General features: G+C 38.3%; 1 protein-coding gene across 2 annotated transcripts in view; it reads right to left on the bottom strand.

Annotated features, from left to right (window-relative positions):
* Positions 1 to 5,335: 5,335 nt before the first annotated feature.
* The window catches only part of PAPOLG (poly(A) polymerase gamma), a gene marked incomplete at both ends in the record, with an annotated part of 44,498 nt that continues 24,160 nt past the window's right edge, over positions 5,336 to 25,673 (bottom strand). Inside the window, 14 exons of one of the 2 annotated variants that reach the window (XM_080711167.1) lie at positions 5,336 to 5,434; positions 7,107 to 7,163; positions 7,589 to 7,654; positions 8,169 to 8,389; positions 8,475 to 8,563; positions 8,950 to 9,125; positions 9,369 to 9,490; positions 12,415 to 12,524; positions 13,740 to 13,859; positions 15,581 to 15,634; positions 16,174 to 16,258; positions 16,554 to 16,674; positions 17,439 to 17,511; positions 19,691 to 19,829. In XM_080711167.1, coding sequence (XP_080567293.1) covers positions 5,336 to 5,434; positions 7,107 to 7,163; positions 7,589 to 7,654; positions 8,169 to 8,389; positions 8,475 to 8,563; positions 8,950 to 9,125; positions 9,369 to 9,490; positions 12,415 to 12,524; positions 13,740 to 13,859; positions 15,581 to 15,634; positions 16,174 to 16,258; positions 16,554 to 16,674; positions 17,439 to 17,511; positions 19,691 to 19,829 — 1,532 coding nt within the window. The remainder of the gene's footprint in view (positions 5,435 to 7,106; positions 7,164 to 7,588; positions 7,655 to 8,168; positions 8,390 to 8,474; positions 8,564 to 8,949; positions 9,126 to 9,368; positions 9,491 to 12,414; positions 12,525 to 13,739; positions 13,860 to 15,580; positions 15,635 to 16,173; positions 16,259 to 16,553; positions 16,675 to 17,438; positions 17,512 to 19,690; positions 19,830 to 25,673) is intronic. The other variant, XM_080711168.1, reaches the window with a different exon arrangement.

Here is a 25,673-nt window from a genome sequence, read left to right as displayed (position 1 = left end):
CCTGGAGTTTAGCAGGAAGTGACGGGGTGGGCTTAGATGGTGGAGCCTCGCCAGGGAGCAGTGGGAGGAGTGGGGTTCAGGTGCGCTTCGTGGGCGTGGCTCCCCCATTCCTGTGGCCCTCTCCCTGTGCGTGGCGTTTTATAGGTCTGGTGGATCTAAAACCAGAATGTGTTACACTGTAGGATGTGTGACACTCGCCAGGCATTTTGCTAATCCTGGGCTGGCAGAGATGGGCTTCATAAACTTTCTCATCTCAGCCCAGTAAGTGGACTGAAGAACAATCGAAACTTATGAGGTGAAGATCCATTGCTTTAGTCTGTTGGGGAGACAGAATCTGGCTTTCTTCCCGTGAGGCATTATTAAGTGAGGGCTTGTCTATGTGGGTCATGAGCCATCCATCGTCCCCGGCATATATTTCACATCACACATAATGCCTCAAAGTCATTTATTGACCTCTTTTATGTGCCAGGAACTTTTGGATCGCCTTGGGCTTGTTTTATTTGCTTGTGGTGCTGGGAATTGAATCCAGGGTGTTCTGTGTGTGTGTGTGTGTGTGTGTGTGTGTGTGTGTGGTACTGGGGATGGAACCCAGGGGCTTTCTACCGCCGGGCTATACTCCCAGACCTATTTTATATTTTACTTGCAAACAGGGTCTCACTAAGTTGCTGAGAGCCTCACTAAGTAGCCGAGGCTGGCTTCGAACCTGTGCCATCCTCCTGTCTCAGCCTCCCAAGTGCAGGGATTACAAGCGTGCACCACCACGCCCAGCTTCCAGGGTGTTCTACCTGTGAGCTACACTCCCAGCCGTTTTCATTTTGAGACAGGGTGTCACTATTTTGAAATAGAATCTTAAACTTTCTTCTGTCTCAGCCTCACAAGTATGGGGATCACAGGCTTGTGTCGCCGCACCTGGCTGGATTGCCTTTTAATCCCTCTAGCACCTCTTTGAGGTAGGTTCTGTTATTATAGTCACCGGTTTTTAGAAAACAAAAAAGGCAAAGAGATGAAGTAACTTTTTCAATTCCTTTTAGTCAACAAGTGAATGGCAGAACTGTATCCGAGGCTAGGAGCCGGGCTGTGCTGCTTCTCCTGTGAAATAGGTATTGATGTTCCCACTTACTGATCAGGAACCTAGAACCCAAAGAGGTGAGCGCCGGGCCTGTGGTCCCATGCGCGGTGGCGACGTAGCTGTCTCCTTAAGTCTATCTGCTTCAAGTTGCAATATTGCCTTCCCCGTACTGGTTAGTTAAAAAGTTCTACATGCCTTATTTTAAGAAAAAGAAGAAAGTCATCTCCCTTCCTGTTCCTCATTCTTGATTTCTGCTTCCTAGAGGCAACCATTTTCAGTATTTTAAGATATTTCCTCTACTATTAACTTATACATTTCTAAATTACATGCTTATACTGGTCTAGATTTTTTCAGTTTTAGATATTTCCTACTTGTTACCACTAAAGATGAGGATTTCACTGTCTTATACTCTGTCTTCCTCATTCCCATATCTAACATCCTCAGTTTTTGGCTAGTTCAATATTCTCTTCTTATTAAGCTATGTGAATATTCACAGCTGAATCATGTGATGTACTAGAGTTACATTTATTTTTGCTTTTGGATTTTGCTAAAATTACAATGTGTAAACTAAACTGGGCATGGTGGTACATGCTTGCAATCTCAGTACTTGGAAGGCTGAGACAGGAGACTCTTAGGTCCAAGAACAGCCTCAGCAAGTGGTGAGACTCTATCAACCCACTGAGACACTTTCAAAATAGGGCTGGGAGTAAATCTCAGGCAGAATGCCTCTGGGATCAATCCTCAGTACCCCCCCCCCCCAAATTGACTTGCTAGTTCTGAAGCTCTTTAACAAAAATATTAATATTTTCTGTGTTCACACATACCAAGTAAGTGTTCATTCTTTTCTCCCTTTCTTTTTGGTGATATTCCTTTGGGATCCATACTGCTCTGACTTTTTTTTTTGGTGCTGGGGATTGAATCCAGGGATATTCTTTGTGCTCTACCCCCAACCCTATTTTATTTATTATTGTGGGTCTGGGGATGGAACTCATGGGCATTTGACCGCCAAGATACACCCCCTGTCCTATTTTTTTTTTTAAACAGGGTCTCACTGAGTTGCAGAGGGCCTCACTAAGTAGCTGAGACTGTCCGCGAACAGTCATCCTCCAGTCTCAGCCTCCCAAATGCTGGGATTACAAGCCTGCGCCACCGCGCCCGCCTCCCTGTTTTTTAATTGGAAATAGGGTCTTACTAAGTTGCTGAGCCTGGCCTTGAACCTGTGATCCTCCTGTTTATAGGTGTGCACCCAACCTAATCTGATTTGATGGCAAAGGAATGTTACAGAGCTGTTAATCCAGAAGATTAACTGTCTTTTCTACTTGAAGAGTCCTCTGGTCTTGAGAATATTTTCATGATACAGTTGTCCTGAGATTTGAAGGGCAAGCGTTTCAGGTGGGAGAAAATAAAGCACATGAAGAGGATTAAGTGTCAAAGCTATACGGATGTGACAGAGCCATCTTAGAATGAAGCTCCCTGCAGAGGACACGGTGCCCCTACAGCCTGGCACCAGTGATCATCACTGCGCTGGCCAGGCTACCCTAGACCTGAGGATGGTGCAGGGAGACTTGATGTGCACTTCTCACACCTTTCACAACTAGGAGATACAGCTGAACTTCCACAGTTGGCTATTAAGAAGTTAGGCAATTTGGAGCTAGTCATGTAATCTTAGCCTCAAGGTCCTCACCTGTAAAATATGAATAATAGTGCTACCTAAATGAGTCATCATAAAGATTAAGTGCCATGTTTTTATTATTTATTTGTGGTACTGGGGATGGAACCCAGGGGCACTCTACCTCTGAGCCTCATCCCCTGCCTTATTTTTTGTTCATTTTTGAAACAGGGTCTCATTGAGTTGCAGAGTCTCACTAAATAGCTGAGGCTGTCCGTGAACTGTGATCTTCCAGTCTCCGCCTCCCAAATGCTAGGATTACAAGCGTGCGCCACCATGCCCGGCTCCCAAATACTTTTGAACAAACCCATCATGGGAAAGGCATTTCATCAACTATTCAGTTACCAAATAGGCTGAAAAACGCTATTCTTGAGGATTCTAATGTTGAACTATTGACCGTGTCTTTACACCATGCTAAACAGACCCTTCATCTAAGAGAAATGACTACACTATGAAATAAGGCTTAGACTTGTTTTTTCCTTGTTAAAGAAAAACTCTGCTGGTCACTCCGGAGAATCTTTTTATATAATAGGGTACACAAGGATATATAGGGGATTCTTTAAGGGACTTTGAAAACTGACTTAGAAGCAGGGGATATGAAAATACATAAGCACACACACATCAAGTATATAAAATTTAATCAAATCCCTTACCAAAGTTCGAAGTGAAATGACAGTTATTCAGTTCTTTCATAACCATTCACTTTTGTTCAGAGTATCTGCAGAACAAATCCCCAAATATTTGAATACAGGAAAAGGATCAGCTAAGAGAACAGCTTTGCCAAGAGAGATACAACTTGGTTATGGAATTTCATTCTTGTCTTTTGCTGCTATGTAAAAATTAATGATGGAACCATTTTTCCCTTGCTCTTTTTCTAAGTTTCCCCACGTCTGCCTTTGTATAAACTAAACACTGGAATTTGTATGTCAGAGACCTAGGAACAGGGTGGGAGAAGGAAGACACTGCTCTCTAGCAATCTGAATTCAATAATTTAAACTCAACAGTAAGGAGCTTATAGTGAATAGGGACAGCCATTCTCCACTGACTAGATGGCACCCGTTAGCCATATAAATAAGCAGCCAGATATTTCTCCCTCACTATTCAATGTACTATTTTGTGTTTTTCCTACTGGACCTACTAAATGTGGAATCAAAGCTGAAGAAGGTAATATATATATATATATATATATATATATATATATATATATATACACACATATATACCAGCATCCCTGGCTGTGCAATCTATACATTTTCTTTTTAAATATAATAATTCAAGCATAATCCATATTTAAAAAATTAGACTAAGGAGAGACAGTAAAGGTTTTAAAGGTTTCTCTTTGAAAAGATGGTATCTTACATTACATACAAAAATACTCTGAAAATACATACGACTTCATTTACAAAACACTGAGTCAACATATTACAAGAAGAATTACATGGTTATGGATTTAATAAACTGAGCATGCATTCATGAAACTTAAAAAATATTAAGAAATGCATTGAAAAAAGCAGTGTAAAAAAAGACAACTTATATTGTTAAATAAAAATTACAAAGGTCCTGAGCCAATTAATGGTTGGTAACAATGTCATTCAAAATTGCCTTTAGATTTCAATAAAATCCACTGCTTATTTCTGCATGCCTAGTCTCTGAAGAAACTGTTTGAAGTTGTGGGTTAAGTCATGGTCATGGATTATCATGCCAAGTTAATTTCACACATCAAAAATACAAGTTTGCCATACTTAAAAGATATCTATTGTTGATGGTGGAATGAATTGCTCCTCAGTAAAAAATACCAGTCAACTAACAAGAATGGCATGAAACAGTAGGATATGTAACAATTTCACCATTCATATACTGACATTCAGTATCCTGGCTATATTTTGATTTTTTAATAAAGATTCATTTCAAAGACCTCCATGGGAGGCAAAATATAGAGAATTTATGGAGCCCAACTCTTAAGTAATCACTGGACTAATCCTCCCTGGTAACTAAGCAACATTTGGACAGAAAGGCACAAAAAATAATAGTTTAAATATTCTAGGTGCTAATCTGGAAAAAAATAATTTAAATCAACAGAACAGACAGTACATCTATACAAATGAAAAAAGCAGAAAAGATCTCACATTCATTTATCTCAGGTTTCACAAAGTGGCTTCAATGCTAAAGTAAATACATTAACATTTGGAAAATTACAAGACAAATTTTTTTTTCAACTTTTTCAGCTCTATACAATGATTACAACATAAGAAAAAAAAAAAAAAAAAAAGTTCAGCACTTGTTTTATCAGTGTCCAAAAACTGGTTCCCATGACAAGAAACAAGGTTAAGGCAGTAAAACCTCCAAATACAAAGCCATAATACTGTAGATGACAATTTGGTAGCAGGTGGTCCTCAGGAGTGTATGTAGCAATCAGTGAGAGAACGCTACGACATCTGCAAGTCAGAGTGTGAGAGTTCAAAAACCACTTCAAGCTCGTCGGGCGGATGACTGTGACTTTCACCTATTTTATGTATGGCAGCCACTTCTGCTTGAAGAGTGGCTGCATTTATGCCATTATATGATTGTGTGTTCACCTAAGTGAGGAGGCACTGCTTTTACCGATTAAGGGTCAGTCGAATGGAATTTTTGATGACACGGATATTGTTTGCTGGAACTGGAGGTGATGAATCTGGTAGTTCTTTACTGGATAGCCTCTGAGAAAAGCAAAAAGAAAAAGCTTATAAGTACGTCATAAAATTCTTTTTTTATTTTTAAATAAAACTCTTGTACTGAATACTTCCAAAGTAAAGTCAAGCAATGATACATAGAAGTAGGAAGTACATGGTGACTAAATAAGATACTCTTGGGTTATGAAGTGAAAACTGAGTGTTATGGAAGAAAAATTTGATACCCTAGTTATATCCCTCAATTAATTTCAATACATTTATGGATACAACACTATAATCAAATTGTGAGACATATTACTTTCCAGTAAAACTGAACTTTGTAGTTTGGCTAGGTAACTGAGGGTGGTGAAATTTAGAAACACCAGTGTCCTGTATAAGGAATTCTGTGGATGCTAAAGATTATATAACGAAGGCACAATATAAAGACACTGAAAAGAAAAAATTACTTCTAAAATAAAAACTTTTCTGTGATGTAAATAGTATCATAAATTTTCTTGTCAAGAGAGAAATGCAGCAAGTCAGGCTTGGTGGCACACGCTTGTAATCCCAGTCCTTGGAAGGCTGAGACAGGAGGATCACATGTTCTTGGCCAGCCTCAGCTACCTAGTGAGACTCTGTTTCAAAAATACAGGGCTTGGGGTATAGCCTGGAGGTAGAACGCCCCTGGGTTCAATCCCCAGGGTGCAAAAAAAAAAAAAAAAAAAGTATAAAAAACTTCACAGATATAAGTAGAGCATAAGACAATGAAAACTCATATGCTATAACCAAACTTCAGATAGTATTAAATTTTTGCCACAATTGTCGGGTTCACCCACTTACCCATTATACTTAAAATATTTAAAAACCCAAGCATGTCATTTCACTCTTTTTATAATTTAATATCCACTTAAAATTTTTTCTCCTATTTTGCTTAATTGGTGCAGTTCCTATGCTGAAACCCAACTATGTATTACTCATTATTTTTGCAGTGCTAGAGACTGAACGCAGGGCCTTACACAAGCTAGACAATAGTTAAGCTGCCTCTCCAGCCCTGTTTCTAGGAATAGGAAACAAAGGGAGAACATAATCTTAAATCATGAAGTCTTTTAAAATCTTTTTTATTCCCTCTTTTCTACACTTGTGAGTTATGTACAGTCAGGACTATAACCTTTGTTTACTATCTCTGTCTTTAACCTTACTTATACTTCTGGTCTTTTAAGAACAAGACAAAATCCTACCCTTTTCCAAGTAGTTTTTCTTCTTTTTTGTTGTACTGGGGATTGAATCTGGGGGTGTTCTACCTCTGAGCTATCCCCACAGACCTATTTTATTTTTTTATTTTGAAACAGAGTCTAAGTTGCTGAGGGCCTTGCTAAATTGCTGAGGCTGTCTTCCAAAGTGCAATCCCCCTTTCTCAGCCTCCCAAGCACTGGGATTATAGGCATATGCCACAAAGCCCAACTGTGTTAAGGTTCTTTTATTTTTTGTGGTATTGGAGACTGAATCCAGGGGCAGTCTACCTCTGAGCTACACCCCTCCCCTAAGCCCTATTTACTTTTTTAAATTTTGAAACATGGCCTCACTATGATGCTGAGGGCCTTGACCTATGAGATCACAGACATGTACCACCATGTCTGAATATACAAGGTTCTAAGCTTTTTGTACCTGTAGATCACCTCTGAGTTTTTACTCATGTATTTTACCTATGAATAAAACTTACCTTTTTGCGTGATGTATCAATAGTTGGAATAGGCATAGATTCTCCTCCAATGGCATCCTAAAAACAGAAGTGTATACAAATGAAAACTTTCTAATATGCAGCATTTATTCCTACCTGAAATAAAACATGACCAAAATCAGATCTAATTTGATCTACTATCTAGTATAGTACTTTTCCCAACACACTGCACTTTAAAAATAAAGTTTCTAAAGCACATTATAAATAGCTGGGCGTGGTGGCGCATGCTTGTAATCCCAGCACTCGGGAGGCTGAGACCAGAGGATCGTGGTTCATGGACAGCCTCAGCTACTTAGTGAGGCCCTCTGCAACTCAGTGAGACCCGGTTTCAAAATAAAAAATAAAAAATAGGGCAAGGGGTGTAGCTCAGAGGTTGAATGCCCCTGGGTTCCACCCCCCCCCCCCGCAGACCCGCAAAAATAAATAAATAAATAAATAAATAAAATAAAAATAAATATATTTACCACTGATTTTCTTTTTCTCTCTTCAGCAGAATGGGAGTCTTTAAATGACGATTCAAGTCGAATAAACTAAATATAAACATTAAAAATGAGTGTTACTATGTATCTGCAAAAACCATACAAAGCTAGAGAAACAAAAATTAATGATTAGGGCATCATCATAAGTGGATTGTGAAGGGAAGAGAAACTAGAATGAATGTCACTCCTAAGTTCTACAGTCTCAGAGATTTTACTAGTTAAATCAATATAGATTCTAACAAAATATAGCTTTACCACCACCTACTGGAAATAGAGATAATCAACATAATGCAGAGGAAATAACATTTAGTAACTTATGGTGACTTTTGTGTTAAGAAAGGAGAAACTCAGACCAATCATTCAAATTTTCAGTTACATAGTAATTTTAACTTAGGATAAGCAAATAATACTTTTACTTTAGGATTTAAAATATTTTTTTTCAGACAACTCCGAATGGAAAACTAACAAACCTCTGTAGAACTACCAGTTTCTTTAGTATTAAGTTAACTTAAGAAAAAAAAAAATCTACAACTAAATCAGGAGTTCAGCTGAAGTTGTAACTTACCTTTTCTATGTCCTTCAACCTCTTAGATGTTCCATCTATGGATGGGGAATGGGATCTTTTGGGTGTAGCATTCTTAGTCATATTTGACATTCCATTTAGATGTGGCTGTCCCTGAGCAGGATTGTGGGGTGCCGTCATTCGAGGAATGACATTTCGCCCCACTACAGTAGGAATGGTGCACACAGCTGGGGGTGATACAGCTTTTACTGTAGAGTCAATCTCTGAAAAGGAAAAAAACCCATCAATTTAATAATTAAATATTTATGTAGTAGTGGAATCACTCATTATAGAAGTTTAGATACCTACTTGCACCAATGACTGGAATAGATAATCCTTGAGCTGGTGGGACACTTAGTGGCTTTTCCACAATTACAGCAGCAGGCTCAGCACCGTTCCTAATAAAAGTGTTCAATTATCACCATTAAATAATTCAAATATTTCTTATTTTTAAATTCTAATTTTAACATTAAAAGTTACTATTTTCAAGTACTTCTACTTTAACACTTCACTGAAGGAAAAGGGGGAGGGAGGGGAAACAAAGGACTCTGAGATTAAGAGGAAGTTCCTGTATTTCTGCTTGTACTCACTGATCCCCAAATACTCTCAGCCTATCCCATCTCCCACAGCACTACTACACATTCAAGTATTTATAAATGAGACACCGACTAGCAGTTAGTCAGTTTCAATGACTAGCAATGGCATTTAGCAAAGGTGGAGAAAAGTCCATATTATCCTCAAATAAATAGGGCAGAAGACTAAAAGGACGGTTGGATATACAGACCTTTCTGCTTCTCCAGCAGGAGGACTTTCAGGCTTGGAAGGTTTGTTCGTGGACACTGGGGAATTAAAAGGTGTTCCATTATCAGTGTCTCTGGAGCTATCCAGACAGTTGCTATCCAGAGACGATCTTTTGGATTGAAGTCCACCTGAACTTCGACTAACATCAGAGAGACTTTGCTGAAAAAGAGGAAAGCTGTTAAGATTTCAAAAAGAAAATGAGAACATAAAGACTGGTTTCTATTTTGAAGTTCATATAAGTACATTACCTCTTATAATTAATGAAGGTAAGAGTTTTAGTTTTAGATTGAACTGTCTATACCAGTCTTTCTTTCAATAGGCTTGGAATATATACAAATTCAAATTTGGTCCCAAAAGCATTTGTCTGGATGGAATCATACTGGGGAATTAAAATAAGCTTACCTTTTTCTTTTTTTGGAGAATCTCTGCCGGAAGGTAATGATGAAGTTGCTTTTTCTTTACATGAGTCGCTTCAATTTTCATTCCCTCCTTTAGCATATTTATATTGTTTGCCTGTCTGTACACTGTAACAATGTCAATATGTCAAATTTGACACTTATTTCTGAACCAAGAGAATTTTTTTTTAGAAATAGATTATATCCTCAATATTTCCCCACACACACAAACATTGCTTACAGACAAATATTTTTTTCTTTTTTTTTTAATTTTTCAGTATTGAGGATTGAATCCAGGGGCACTCTACCTCTGAACTATACCCCTAGCTCTTTTTTTTATTCTTTATTTTGAAACAGGGTCTAAGTTGCAGAGGGTCTCACTAAGCAACTGAGGGTGGCTGCAAACCCATAATCCTCCTGTCTCAATCTCCCAAACACTGGGATTACAAGCATACACAACTACACCTGGGCAGCACAAATATTTCTAAACGTTATTATGTCATAATTCTTTTCAAGACTTGACTAGTTCTATATGTCCATCTTCTAAGATTTTCTCATAATCAAATCTCATTAACAAAATATGTATGTGGGGGGAAAATACTTTTTCCAAGTCTTATTTTTTGTTATTTTCCTAAAAGGTAAGTAATCTCCTCATGATTACTTGTCCAAGTTCCTCCCCCCCCCTTTCCCAGTATTGGGGATTGAACCCAGGGGCATTCCACATTTGAGCTACACCCTGAGCCTTATTTTTTATTCTTTATTTTGAAACAGGGTCTCACTAAGTAGTTAAGGCTGGCTGTAAACCTGCAAATCTCCTGTTTCAGCCTCCCAAGGCTACACCTGACTTCTAAATTAATTCTCATATCATCTTTCCAAGATACAGCGGGGTGTGGTGGCATATGCTTATAATCCTAGTATATGAGAGATTGATATAGGAGGATCGTGCAGGTTCGAAGCCAGCCTCAGCTACTTAGTGAGGCTCTCAGCAACTTAGTGAGACCCTGTTTCCAAATAAAATATAAAATAGGTCTGGAGGTGTACCAGAAGTAGAAAGCCCCTGGGTTCCATCCCAGTACCACAGAAAAGAAAGAAAGAAAGAAAGAAAGAAAGAAAGAAAGAAAGAAAGAATCCAAGATACAATCAAGCCACTCTCTCTTGTAAGATACTTCTTTTACTACTATATATAGTCCCTATTAATCACAAAGCATCAGACTTCAGAAACCATGTGCAAGTACATTTTTACTGTGCAGGTGAGGAAATAAGGCTTAACAGTCTTGAGCACATTGTCTAGACCAGAATACAGCTAAAGATTCCAGTTCTGAAGCCAGGTGTGGTGGCGCACGCTTGTAATTCTGGTACTTGGGAGGCTGAGACAGGAGGATTACAGGTTTGTGGCCAGCCTCAGCTTCTTAAGTGAGGCTCTCCACAATTTAGCGAGACTCTTTCAAAATAAGTAATAAAAAATAGGGCCAGGGGTGTAGCCTGGAGGTAGAATGCTCCTGGGTTCAATCCCAGTACTGAAATTAAAAAAAAAAAAAAAAAGGCTCCAGTTCTGGTGCTTTTCAACTTTTTGTAAGAAACCCAGTTATATTAGTTATCACACAAATTAATGTATTTGAATTGTGACTAGTTAATTATAATACTACTGAAGACTGGGACAGGAGGCTTGTTTTAAACAGAACCTACTATAAAATATAAATTATTTACTCTCTTGGGACTTCAACCCACACCTAGAGATCATTTTATAAATCTATCAATAACCTTCTTTTTGAAATATCTGAGCCCAAATTAGTATGAAAAAATTTTATTTGTTTGCATTCTAGAGTCCTTATAAAATAATTACCATGCTTATTTAAAAGTTGCAGATTCTCTGGTTCAACCCCTTAGAGACTTAGTGTTTCTAAAGTGAAGAACAGGAATCTGCATTTTCATGATAAATGTGAGGGCTAGTTAAAAATCTAGAAAACTCAGGTGAGCCAAGAATAGTCTAATGTACACTATTCCAGATTAAGACAAACCAAAATTCATAACAGATATTAGGATATTCCAGAGAGGTGTCACTAGGGGCTACATACAGAATATACTGTTCTTAATGAACCTGAAATATATTCAGCAAGTCTTATCTCTTGGTATTTCATATGAAAAATATAAAATTCAAGTTATTTTTATGACTGTGATTATAAACCCTAGCTATACACACTAAGAATCACCTGTGGAGTTTTCTCTTTATTTTTGTTTTAAAACAGATAATATATTTATATGGTTTAAAATTCAAAAAGTGTCAGGTACTCTAGGAAATCTCTCTGCCTTGTCCGTAGGCACTCACTGGTTTCCCACCCTGGAAGCAACCTTTGCCGACTTTTGTTTTAAACCAAGTATTCCATGTGCTTGTAAACAAACATGCACATACTTTTTCTTTTCTCATTTCTTACTTTGGTTCTGGGGATTCAATCTAGGGGCCTTCTACCTCTGAGTTATGCCCCCAGCCCTTTTTATTTTAAAACAGGGTGCCACTAAGTTGCTGAGGTTGTTCTTGAATGTGCAACCCTCCCTCTGCCTCAGAAGCACTGGTATTATACGCATGTGCCACCATGCCCAGCTGTACACTTCCTTATTCATGTAAATGGCAGCATACTGTACATACTGCTCTGCAAACCTCCTCCTTAGTCTGTCTTGGAAATTGCTTTGTTTTTCCTTTTTTATTAGCAGTACAGATTTCCACACTACAGACATAATTTTTTTTTTTTTTTTTGGTGGTACTGGGGTTCCTGGAAACCCTTCTATCTTCGGGCTACACTCCCAAACCTATTTTATATTTTTATTTGGAAACAAGGTCTCTTAAGCCAGCGAGGCTGGCTTCAAACCAGCGTGATTCTCTTGTCTCTGATCCCAAGCGCGGGGATTACAAGCGCATGCCACCACACCCGGCCAGACATAAAATTTCATTTAGCCAACTGTGATGCTTTAAAAATGATAGCCAACAAACTTTAGGCAGATGATACTGAGTTACAGCAAAGGTTGAGAATCACAGTTCCATGACGACAAAGTCTTACCTGTATCAGTAAATGACTGTATATCATATGTCAAGTCTATGTTAACACTTTCGGCATTTTCTACTCTCCGAAAAATTATCCCGAGGAACCACATCGATACATAATTGTTGCTATAAATGTAAAATTTAAGAATTTCCGTTAAATTTCCTTACAATTTTAAATTTTATTTATTTATTCTGTGGTACTGGAGATGAAACCCAGGGCATTTAATCTCTGAGCTATATTCCCAGACCTATGTTTTTTTTTTTTTTTTTTTTTTTTGCGGTACTAGGGATGGAACCCAGGCTCATTGTACTTCAAGCTACACCCCTGGCCCTATTTTTTAGTCTTTTTATTTTTTATTTTTTTGTATGGTGGTACTGGGGTTCCTGGAAGCCCTTCTACCTCAAGGCTACACTCCCAGACCTATTTTTTTTATATATTTTTATTTGGAAACAGGGTCTCTTAAGCCAGCGCCGCTGGCTTCGAACCTGTGCAATCCTCCTGTCTCTGCCTCCCAGGCGCCGAGATTACAAGCGTGTGCCACTACGCCCAGCTAGTCTTTTTATTTTTGGAACAGGGTCTCATTAAGTTGCAAAGGGCCTTGTTAAGTAGCTGAGGCTGTCCACAAACCGCGATCCTCCAGTTTCTGCCTCCCAAATGCTGGGATTAACAGCATGTGCCACCACACCCAGCTTTTTTTTTTCTTTTCTTTTCTTTTCTTTTTTTCTTTTCTTTCTTTTTTTTTTTTTTTTTTTTTTTTTTTTTTACAATTTTTAAAAAAGGTATTTGGTAATTAATTAAAACTTAATTTCTGCCAGGCCTGGTGGTGCCACATTTGGGAGGCTGAGACCGGAGGATTGCAGTTTGCAGACAGCTTCAAGTACTTAGTGAAGCCCTCTGCAACTCAGTGAGACCCAGTTTCAAAATAAAGAATAAAAAATAGGGCAGGGGGTGTAGCTCAGAGGTCGAATGCCCCTGGGTTCCATCCCCAGACCCACAAAACAAAAAAGAAATTTAATTTCTATGTCTCAATTTCATAAGTAGAAATTTAAATGGTTAGGCCAAATTCTTAAGATTGACAGCCAAAATTCTGGTAAGTTATTCTGTGTTGTTCTGAAGATAATTAAGTGGCTTTGAAATGACTAATTGAATACACAGTTAAAGATGCTTCAAATATTGTATTGGAGTTTATGCTGTGGTCTATATGGACTACCAGAATACTATGCACTTATAATTGTTTACTGTACCAACCCCTATCAATATCTGTTAAACCAGTCTCACAACTGATCTTAAACAATGTATACCAAATAACATTAAGAAATATCTTTAAAAAATTAACTTACTCTTTATGATGTTCTTTATTTCCTGGGAATGACTGGGGGTTCACATGAGCAAGAGTAATAAATTCATTCCTTTCTAAGTTTCCAACAAGTACACGGATTTTAGATTCTACTAATCCAACCCTAAAATAAACAGACAATATTTTTTATGACCATATCAAATTTGAAAACTATACAGAAGTAAACCAAGTTGCATACTAACTATGAAGACTTGCAAGTCCATTTTAAAAAATTTAGTCTAAGCCAGGCATGGTGGCGCATGCTTATAATCCTAGCACTTGGGAGGCAGAGACAGGAGGATCGCACAGGTTCGAAGCCAGCCTCAGCTACTCAGTGAGGCTCTCAGCAACTTAATGAGACCCTGTTTCCAAATAAAAGGGAAAATAGGTCTGGGAGTATAGCCCGGCGGTAGAAAGCCCCTGGGTTCCATCCCAGCACCAAAAAAAAAAGAAGAAAAAAAAAAAAGAAAAAAAAATTTCGTCCAATAAATATTCTGCCAACAGTCAAGACTAGTAAGAACAAAATTTTTGTTAATTTTATCCTGAATCTGTTTCTACTTTCAATCTCATGTCTAAACCCTAAGCTATGTTTAAATATGTGAACAAGAAAGCTAATACTAGCACATAATTTATAAAATCAATATGTTCTGATTTTCACAAAATTAACATTGGACCTTGCATTTAAAAAAAAGTTCACAGCCGGCATGGTGGCATACACTTGTGATCCCAGTACTTGGGAGGCTGAGACAAGAGGCTTGCACAGGTTTGAAGCCAGCCTCAGTTACTTATTAGTGAGGCTCTCAGCAACTTAGTGAAACCCTGTTTGTAATTAAATATAAAAATAGGTCTGGGAGTGTAGCCCAGAGCCCAGAGGTAGAAAGCACCTGGGTTCCATCCCCAATATTACAAAAAAAAAAAAAAAAAAAAAAAAAAAAGTTCACAAATGGGCGTGGTGGCACACACCTATTATACCAGCACTTGAGAAGCTGAGACAGGAAGATTGCAGGTTTGAGGCCAGCCTCAGTAAGTTAGTGAGGCCCTGAGATCCTGTTTCAAACTAAAAAATAAAATAGGGCTGGGGGTTTAGCTCAATGGTAAAATCCCCTGGGTTCAATCCTCAGTACCTTAAAAAAAAAAAAAAATAGCACAAAGTAGCACACTGAATTTGGCATAGGCTATAGTTTCCTGTCATCTGAGCTGAATAAGTCTCAGCAAAAGGATTATTTTCAGAGTCCCCCCCCCCTTTTTTTTAATGGTGGTACTGGGAATTGAACCCCGGGGCATTCTATACCTCTAGCTACACCTCTAGCCCCAATTTTTTTTTATTCTTTATTTTGAAACAGAATTTCAATGAGTTGCAGCAGGCTTCACAAGTAGCTGAGGCTGGCTGCGAACTTGTGATCCTCCTGTCTCAGCCTTCCAAGTATTGGGATTACAAGTGTGCACCATCATGCCAGGCAAGTCCCTTTAATTACCAAAGAGATAAGATTAAATGCTTGAAACAATATAACTGTATTGTGTTTTGCTTTTCTGTAGGTCAGACTTGAGCAAAGTACAACCATCTCTGATGGTCCAACACCTTTTTTCTTTTTTTTTTTAATGAGACTATCCCAAAATAAAAAGTAAAAAAGACTGGGGTTATAACTCAGTGGCTGCAGTTCAGAGCAACCCTGGATCCAATCCCTATCAACAGACAGACAGACAGACAGACAGACAGACACACAGACACACACACACACACACACACACACACACACACACACACACACACAATTTTCAAAAGAACTATGTAAGTATATTGTCATTACCACACGATAGGTAGAGAATTTGAAATATAAGTCTTACCATTCTAGATGGTTTTCTTCTGTCGATGCACTGGCAGTCAATACTATATAATGTCTATCAAGAATTTTCAGCAATAATCAGGAAAAAATAAAAAGACCCATTGTTAGGATTTGCTTTTTCACCATTACCTTTTCTATTTCCTTCCCAATGAATTAAAGACCAATATAAGCACATGGTTATCACAAACTATGCTCTGATTTTCACATAATTAATTCTAGATGCTCCTATTCCCAGTACTTGGAAGGCTGTGACTGAAGATTATAGGTTCCAGACCAATGTCAGCAACTTAATGAGACCCTCAGTGACTTAGTGATAACCTGTTTCAAATTAAAAAACAAAAAGGGCTCGGAGGTAAAATGTCCCTGGGTTCAAGCCCCCCCCCCTCAAACAAAACAAAACAAAACCCCCAAAACTCCACTAATACTGTATCGATAGTACTAGAATAAAGGTGTTCTATTCTCAGGATTTCTATTAGCCTATTCTCTGTCTCACTTAAGAAATCTAAGTAACAGCTATTACCTATCATTTATTAATTCTGTAAATTTAATATTCTTTCAATCACACATACATACAAAATGAAAATTTTCAAATACCTATACTTCTGAAAGAAATTTGGTGGCTCAAGTAGTTTGGACCAATCTGATTTCCCTTGAAGAATTTCATCGGTAACTGCAAGACCTAAATAAGGTGGAGGAGGAGAGCATATGAATGAGACTGATCTCATCTCACTATCCACAAACCTCTAACCCTAACAAATTCTTGAGTCAGAAATATATTATTTCTCAGAACAAAGTTAAGCCAGACTGGACTGGCTCAGTTCTTTTGTCTTAATATTATCATATACTTTGGAAAACATTTAAAAGAATATTTAGAGTGTTATATAATTCTGTCAAGAAATAATACAATAGAGAATAAAACTGTCAACCAAAACCTTGTAGTAATATGCAAACGGCAATAGGTCCAACATGTTTACCTTGTTTAAATTCTTCTACCATTACTGTTCGAGTTGATGTGGACACATTATACGTAGAATTCTGTTGTGGATAGGCAGGGGTGATTATGGGCATGAGATGATACCTATCTGATGGATTTACCTGTGAAATTAGAAGCAGAATAACTGATCTTATTCTCCTATTTCAGTTGTCCTCACTTCATTTCCTCAAAAGTCTGAAGAATATGAAATATAAATTCAATACTAAATTTCCTCAATTCTAAGAAGTACATTTCTTCTCCCCAACTACATTCTGATAGTCAAAGGAACCGCTACAGTTTATTCCAAAGAAGCTGTTAAATGGATGGTGTGTCTCATAAACAATGGCCTTTTAGAATCAAGGAATTATAGTATCCTAACTACAAAAAGCATTATCTGGTCCAATAGTTCTCAATCCTTTCTCTGTACCCACTCAGTGGTTGAATTTCCCTTGGTTACCCAAAGGAATGAGCACTCATGCTAAAAGCAAATTAAAATGCAAAGTATGTGAGAATCATGCTCTTTTGGAACTATGACTCTGCTTTAAATTGAATTGCAAAGTAAATTCCTTATATACTTCAGAACTTTATTATTAGTGAATAATTATTTGTGAGACTTTTTCATAATGTTTATGGCACTGGTTACACACCCACCCATCTAGTCTTACATGGGTAAATTTTAGTGCCATAACATTTGGATCAGCATTAGAGACCAAATCATCTGCACCAAAATAAGAAGCCACCAACACCAACAACATACAGCAAGGGCAGGAAGAGGCTAGCGCTACAGAGAGGAAGAGGAGCAGCAAGAAGATTTGTCTTTAGAATGTAATTTGGAGAAATGTCCCTTTCCCTAAAAGGTTGAATAAAATTCCATTAATTCACATACCCGAGGATCCCAAACAGGTAAATTCAAATTGCTTTCTTCTGGTTGCTTCAAGAGCACAGGATTTGGCCATTCCCTAGCATGAATAAAGCAAATTAAAACTCACACAGAATCTCACTTCAGAGACTACATGAAATATTAAAGTCATTAGATTGCTCCAACCTTCATATGGTAAGTATTCTGGACATTTGGCATTAAAAAACAGAAAGAAAGAAAGAAATGAGCTGGGCATGGTGGTGCACATCTGTAATCCTAGTACTTGGGAGGCTGAGACAGGAGGATGGCAAGTCTGAGGCCAGTCTCAGCAACTTAGCAAGACCTTGTTTCAAAATGAAAAATAAAATAACCTAGGGGACTGGGGGTCTGACTCAGAGGTAGAAAGCTCCTGGGTTCAATTCCTAGTACTGGGCACTGGGGGAGGAATGTTTAATTTGCAGTGCTCTCTGAAAAGGCAAATAGCATTTTGCCTATTAGTTATAACCAATTTACACCTGAATCTTTTTCTTCAGCTTCATTTGCTTTTATAAATTTTGATAATTTAGTAACAGCACCAAACACTTATTGAAAATACTAACAAGTCAATGTGGTAGCTATGATTATCATCGCTATTTTACAGACGAGGAGAGCTTAACCTCTACACAGCTGGTACTATACGGACCCAAATCTATTTTTACCATTCTCCCAAGTTAAAGGCCAACATTTATAACTCCCTGAAAAAAAGTGCCATACTATATTCAGCCAGAAAAAGAGAAAAATCTGTAATTTGTAACAACATGAATGGAAATAGAGGTGATTACATTAAGTGAAATCAGCCAGACACACAAAGATAAGCACTACATGATCTCACTCATATATGGATCTATAAATGTTGATCTCATGTAAGTTCAGAGGAGAAGAGTGAGAAGTAAGGGATGGGGAAATGCTGGTCAGTGAGTACTAAGTTATAGTTAGATAAAAGAAATAGGTTCTGGTATTCTGTTGTACAGTAGGATGTCTACAGGCAATGCTAACTGTACTGTCTATTTAAGAAAATAAAAAATTTTGAAATTTTTATTATGTGTGTGGTACTGAGATTGAACCTAGGGCATTCTAACTCTGAGCTATACATACTTCAGCCCTATTTTATTACTTATTTTGAAACAGGGTGTCACAGGTGATGCTGACCTGTGATCCTCCTGTCTTAGCCTCCCAAGTACTGAGGTTACAGGCATGTGTCACCACATATGGCAATAATGAACATTTTTTTTTTTTTTTTTGGTGGTACTGGGGTTCCTGGAAACACTTCTACCTCCGGGCTACACTCCCAGACCTATTTTATACTTTTATTTGGAAATAGGGTCTCTTAAGCCAGTGTGGCTGGCTTCGAACCTGCACGATCCTCCTGTCTCCACCTCCTAAGCGCAGGGATTACAAATGTGCGCCACCACGCGTGACAGCATTTTTTTTTCTTTTCTTTTTTCTTTTTCTTTTTCTTTTTTTTTGGTGGCAATGAGGGTGGAACCCAGGGGCTTTTCTACCTCCAGGCTATACTCCCAGACCTATTTTATATTTTATTTGGAAACAGGGTCTCACTAAGTGGCTGAGAGCCTCACACTAAGTAGCTGAGGCTGGCTTTGAACCTGTGCAATCCTCCTGTCTCAGCCTCCCAACTGCAGGGATTACAAGCATGCGCCACCACGCCCAGCTGATACTGAACATTTTCAGTGTTAAGTGTTTAAGGAGACAGATATGCTTGCCCTAATTTGAATATTATATATGTATAAAAACAGCACATTATTTTTATACAATTTTATAAAATTGTACCATAAATAGTACAATTTTAGCTGGGCATGGTGGCACGTGCCTATAACCCCCGTATTTGGGAAGCTAATATAAGAGGATCACAGGTTCGAGGATAGCCTCAGCAAGTAGTAAGGCTCTCTCCACCTAAGAAGATTCTACTTCAAAATAAAAATAAAAATAAAAATAAAAATAGGGCTGAGGGTATAGCTCAGAGGTAGAATGCCCTTGCGTTCAATTCCCAGTAAAACACACACATACACACCACCTCATAATTTGTGTCAACTAAAAAAACTAAAAAGAAAAGAATGTGCTATTTAGATATCATATCACCACCTAAAATCTGGTAGGTTTCTCAACTTTTAGCTTAAGGAATATAAAACAAAAGAAAAAATATATGCATAGCTCTTAAATTTCCAAACAAATTTACATATAGGCAGAAGTTAAATAGTCACAGTATGTGTATGAATACTTACCATTTGGAAAAAACTAAAAAAAACTTATGAACTAAAGTAGAAGCTGCTGCATTTGGATATAATTGGCAAGTTCTTGCAACTAGCATTGCCCAGGAGACACCACCAAGGAATCCCAACATGTTGGAATATATACCACGTTCTAGAAAATAAATATATATATTAGTTACTGTTAGGATCTACCATCTTAAAATTTAACAGAATAACTTCATTCTTAAGCTCACTGCTTAGAGCTTTTTCTCTATGGACACAACATTAAAATGAATAAGCAGCCCTACATGCTAGGCTAATCTATTAGTAAACCATAAATCACTCCTTTTACCCCCTTTAATTTGCCCTTTAATACACACACCTCAGTTTCTGCCTCAGTGCCAATTGGGCTCAACTAGAATTACACTGAAATTCCCCACTTTTTAATATTTGGGATTGAAAGAGAATAAAAGAAAGCCCAAAGTGGTCGTGATCTTTTGATACATATGTTATGTAATATTCAAGTCAGGGCAAGCATATCTGTCTCCTCAAGACAGGAGGATTGAAGTTCGTAGAAAAAGGATCTCTCAGCTACTCAGTGAGATCCTGTTTTAAAATAAAGAGTAAGAAATACGGCGGCGGGTGGGGGGTGCCTTAGAGGTAGAATGCCCCTGGGTTCCATCCCCCAGTACCGCAAAAAAAAAAAAAAAAAAAAAAAAAAAAAGGAAGCAAAGACATCTATCTAGAGAGTCCACAGGGAAGAATGAATATTTCATTAATAATTATATTCATGGAGAATATTTTAAAATCAAATGTAAACTTGGTAAATAACTTCAGTATTTCAAAGAATGTTGATACCTCTATAAAGAACACACCATTGATATTACACTAATTTCATGTTTGCTCTATGAAACATCTATAAGGATTTCTTACCATATTTCAAACATAAGATGCCCTCAATCACATAATGTGACATTATTTTAAATCCAAAACTAAGAAAGGGGGGTGGAGAAAGGACCCCAAAATGCCAATTTCTGACACATCTATGAATTTACAAAAGCCAGGTACGGTGGTATATGCCTATAATCCCAATACTTGGGAGGCTGAGACAGGAGGATCACAGGTTTGACACTATCCTCAGCATATTAGCAAGACCCTACTTCAAAGTAAAAAAGGGGAGGGGAGCCCTGGGGGATGTAGCTCAGAGGTAAAATGCCTCTGTGGTCAATGCCCAGTACCAAAAAATAAATAAAAATTAACAAAACATATACTCCATGAAGAGTATTTTAAAATCAAATGTAAACTTGGTAAATTTAATCTGTATGAATAGATGAACTGTTGCTGCATGGGACAACATGCAGGGAGGATAGCAAATTAAAGGCCAGCGTGGGTAACTTAGTGAGACTCCGTCTCAAAATAAAGTAAAAAGGGTTGGGATGTAGCTCCTGGTAAAGCACTTGCCTAGCATATGCAAAGCCTCAGGTTCAATTCCTGATACCATTCAGGGGAATGAAAAAAGGACAAACTTTCTGTGTTATTTTGTCACTGAAAATTACATTATCCTGATTATACAAGATGTTTGAGCCCAAGGACAAATTGTATTTTCTTAAGGTCTTTTTAGATCTGCACTATCTAATATGGTAGCCACAGGCTAAATGTGGTTAAGTGATTTTAAACAGCTTTATTGATATAATTCACGTACCATAAGATTTATCCATTTAAACTATACAATGTTTTTTGGGTATATTCAGAATTGTGCAACCACCAGCATAATAATTTCTGGAACATTTTTTTTTTTTTTTTTGGCAGTACTGGGGATGGAATCCAGGGGCAGTCTACCTCTGAGGTATAACCTCAACCCTATTTTTTATTCTTTATTTTGAAACAGGATCTCACTGAGTTGCAAAGGGCCTTAATAAGTAGCTGAGGTTGTTTTAGAACTGTGATCCTCCTGTCTCAGCCTCCCAAGTGCTGGGATTACAAGCATGCACCACCATCCCTGGCTTTCTAGAACAGTTTTATCAACCCCAAAATAAACCTTTAATAGTCACACCTCTTCTCTTTCCCTAATCCTTATAACCAAGGTAACCATTAATCTATTTTTATCTCTACAGATTTGCCTATTATGGACATTTCATAAAAATAAAATCATATAAAACATGGTCTTTTAGAGCTGGGCATGGTGACGCACACTTGTAATCCCAGCATTCGGGAGGCTGACACCAGAGGATCATGGTTCATGGACAGCCTCAACTACTTAGTGAGGCCCTCCACAACTTAGTGAGATGCTGTTTTAAAATAAAGAATAAAAAATAGGGCAGGGGGTATAGCTTGGATGCCCCTGGGTTCCATCCCAGATCTGTAAAAAAAAAAAGGTCTAATTTCTTTCAAACTGGGCATGGTGGCATATGCTTGTAATCCCAGTACTTGGGAGGCTGAGACAGGAGGATAACACAGGTTCGAAGCCAGCCTCAGCTACCTAGTGAGGCACTAAGAACCTAGTGAGACCCTGTTTCCAAATAAAATTGAATATAGGTCTGGCGGTGTAGCCCGGAGTTGTAGAAAGTCCCTGGATTCTATCCCCAGCACCACACACACAAAAAAAACTAATTTCTTTCATTTAAAATGGACTCAAGTTACATATATGTTGTAACACGTTATTAGAACTGCATTTCTATTTATTGTCAAATATTATGCTGTATGGATATATCACCATTTGCTTGTTCATTGAGCAGTTTACGGACATGAGGTTATTTCTATTTTTTTGGCTATTATGAACATTTATGTTGATGATTTTGTGTGAACATATTTTCACTTCTTTTGAGATTTAATTTACTGAAATGATATACAAGTTTAAAAATTCAGCTCCTTAGTTGCACATTTTTAGTGTTCATAAGCTGCAGAGTTACTGTATTTGACAGCACAGACATAAAATATATCCATAATCACAAAGTTTTACTGGAGTGCTGTTTTATTTATTTAATTTTCTGCAGTACTAGGGACTGAACCCGGGGCATTCTACCTCTGACCTTACTCCCAGCCCTATTTATTATATGTTTTAAACTCATTTTAATATAATTATTGACCTTTATTTTTCAATATTTCACCACCTGGTTGCTGTACACAAACATATTATGTATTTGAGTCTTACTCAAAAAAGTATAACAGCCGGGCGTGGTGGCACACACTTGTAATCCCAGCACTTGGAAGGCTAAGACAGGAGAATCACACAGGTTTGAAGCCAGCCTCAGCTACTGAGTGAAGCTCTCAGCAACTTAGTGAGACTGTTTCCAAATAAAGTATAAAAAAGGCCTGGGAGTATAGCCTGGAGGTAGGAAAGCCTCTGGGTTCTATTCTCAGTAACACACACACACACACACACACACACACACACACACACACACACACGGAAGAGGTCTGAGGGTTTAGTTTAGAGGTAGAGGTAGAATCCCCTTGGTTCCATCTCCAGTAACAAAAAAAAAAAAAAAAAAAAAAAGGAAACAAAAAAAGTATAACACTTTTCTTGTCTCAGGGTATTCTGAATAAGAATTTAGAATTTGAAAGATTATTTTATCCTTGCAAAAATCTCTTTTAAGGCTTAGATTTATAAGCATTAATAATATCAATTGGAGAAGAGTTTTTATTTCTTATTTTGAAACAGGTCCACTAAATAGTGGAGGACCTCACTAAGTAGCTGAGGCTACCTGCAAACCTGTGATCCTCTTGTCTCAGCCTCCCAAATACTGGGATTATATGCATGTGCCATCACACCTAGCTGAAAGTGCTTTTTTGGTTTTTGCGGTACTGGCTACTGAACCCAGGAGCAGTCTACCTCCAAGGTATACTCCCAGCCCTAATTTTTATTCTTTACTTTGAAACAGGGTCCCACTAAATTGCAGAGGGCCTAAGTAGCTGGGGCTGGATGTGAACTGTGATCCTCCTATCTCAGCCTTCCAAGTACTGGGATGACAATTGTGTGCCACCACACCTGGCTAAAATGCTATTTTTGACTATTTAAAATCTGATGTCAGAAGTGCAACACTACTTAAATGTACAGTCATGAGCCATGTAACATTTCAATCAGTGATGACCTCATATGATGGTGGTCCCCTTAGAAGCAAAAAAAAAAAAAAAAAAAAAAAGCCTCCTGCCTAGTGAATGCACAGTTGCAGGACAGCAAGAGAATAGGACAAATAGGACACCATAGGAGAAGAAAACAAATCACCACCAAGAAAAATCAAGGGGTTAGCAGATGCTTTTGCTGACCTTGCTCCTTAAAATTTTTGAAAACAGGGACTGATAGTAAAAGGTTTTCACTGTAAGTGAGGAATGTTAATGGTGCATTGTCTACTTACAAGCAAATCTATGATGACAAAAATAAGCTATGTAGGAGCCGGGCGTGGTGGCGCACGCTTGTAATCCCAGCATTCGGGAGGCTGAGACCTGAGGATCGTGGTTCATGGACAGCCTCAGCTACTTAGGCCCTCTGCAACTCAGTGAGACCTGGTTTCATAATAAAGAATAATAAAAAAAAAAAAATAGGGAAGAGGGTGTAGCTTGGAGGTTGAATGCCCCTGGGTTCCATCCCCAGACCCGCAAAAAAAATAAAATAAAATAAAATAAAAAAATAAAAAAATTTTCTGAAGAGTAACATCTCACTAAGAAAAGCCTAAGATCATATAAGAGATATTCCAGAAGAAGGCACTGTTATAGAGGATGACAGGTCCATGCATGTTATCAGATGTGAGGCACTTCCAATTAAACAAGATATAGAAAAGGAAGGCAGAGAGATTAAGGATCTTAAGTCTATGTACATTTTTTTTCTTTTTTGCAGTACTGGGGAATGAACCCAGGGGCATTGTACCTCTGAGCTACACCCACAGCCCTATTTTTTATTCTTTATTTTGAAACAGGGTCTCACTAAGTTGCATAAGACCTCACTAAGTAGCTGAGGCTTTCCGTGAACCACGATCTTCTTGTCTTAGCCTCCCAAATGCTAGGATTACAAGCATGCACCACCATGCCTGGCTTCTATGTACATTCTTAACAAAAAAGCTTAAAAAGTAAAAATTCAACACACACACACACACACACACACACACACACACACACAGACATGTATTATTATTTATTTATTTATTTTTGGTGGTACTGGGGTTCCTGGAAGCCCTTCTACCCCCGGGCTACACTCCCAGACCTATTTTTACATTTTTATTTGGAAACAGGGTCTCCTAAGCCAGCGCGCGCAGCTGGCTTCGAACCTGCGCGATCCTCCTGTCTCTGCCTCCCAAGCGCCGGGGATTATAAGAGTGCGCCACCACACCCGGCTCACACGTATGTATTTTGCCAGGCGTGGTGGCGCACGCTTGTAATCCCCACACTTGGGAGGCGGAGACAGGAGGATCACGCAGGTTTGAAGCCAGCCACTGGCTTAAGAGACCCTGTTTCCAAATAAAAAAAGTATAAAATAGGTCTGGGAGTGTAGTCCAGAAGGGTTTCCAGAAACCCCAGTATCACACACACAAAAAGGATGTATTATTATTATTTTGGCGGAACTGCGATCCTCTGGTCTCAGCCTCCCCAATGCTGGAATTACAAGCATGTGGCACCATGCCCGGCTATTTTTTCTTTTTATTGGCAGTACTGGGGGGTGGAACATTGGGGCATTCTATCTCTAAGCTATACCCTCAGTCCCAGTCCTATCTTTTATTTTGAAACAAGGTCTCACTAAGTTGCAGAGGGCCTCACTAAGTACTGTCCATGAACCCGTGATCCTCCTGCCTCAGCCTCCCAAGTACTGGGATTATAAGTGTGTGCCACCACGCCCAGCTAAAAATCATATATATTTCTTTGGGGTGGGGGCGAGTACTGGGGATAGAACCCAGGGGCATTCTACCTCTGAGCTATACCCCCAGCCCTATTTTTTTATTCATTTTGAAATATGGTCTCACTAAGTTGCGGAGGGCCTAAGTAGATAAGGCTATCCATGAACTGTGATCCTACTGTCTCAGCCTCC

Source organism: Muscardinus avellanarius (genome assembly GCF_963383645.1).
Source record: "Muscardinus avellanarius genome assembly, chromosome: 15".
Classification (NCBI taxonomy): domain Eukaryota; kingdom Metazoa; phylum Chordata; class Mammalia; order Rodentia; family Gliridae; genus Muscardinus; species Muscardinus avellanarius.
The sequence above is the reverse complement of the archived record's forward strand: the minus strand, read 5'-3'. Positions and strand labels throughout refer to the sequence as shown.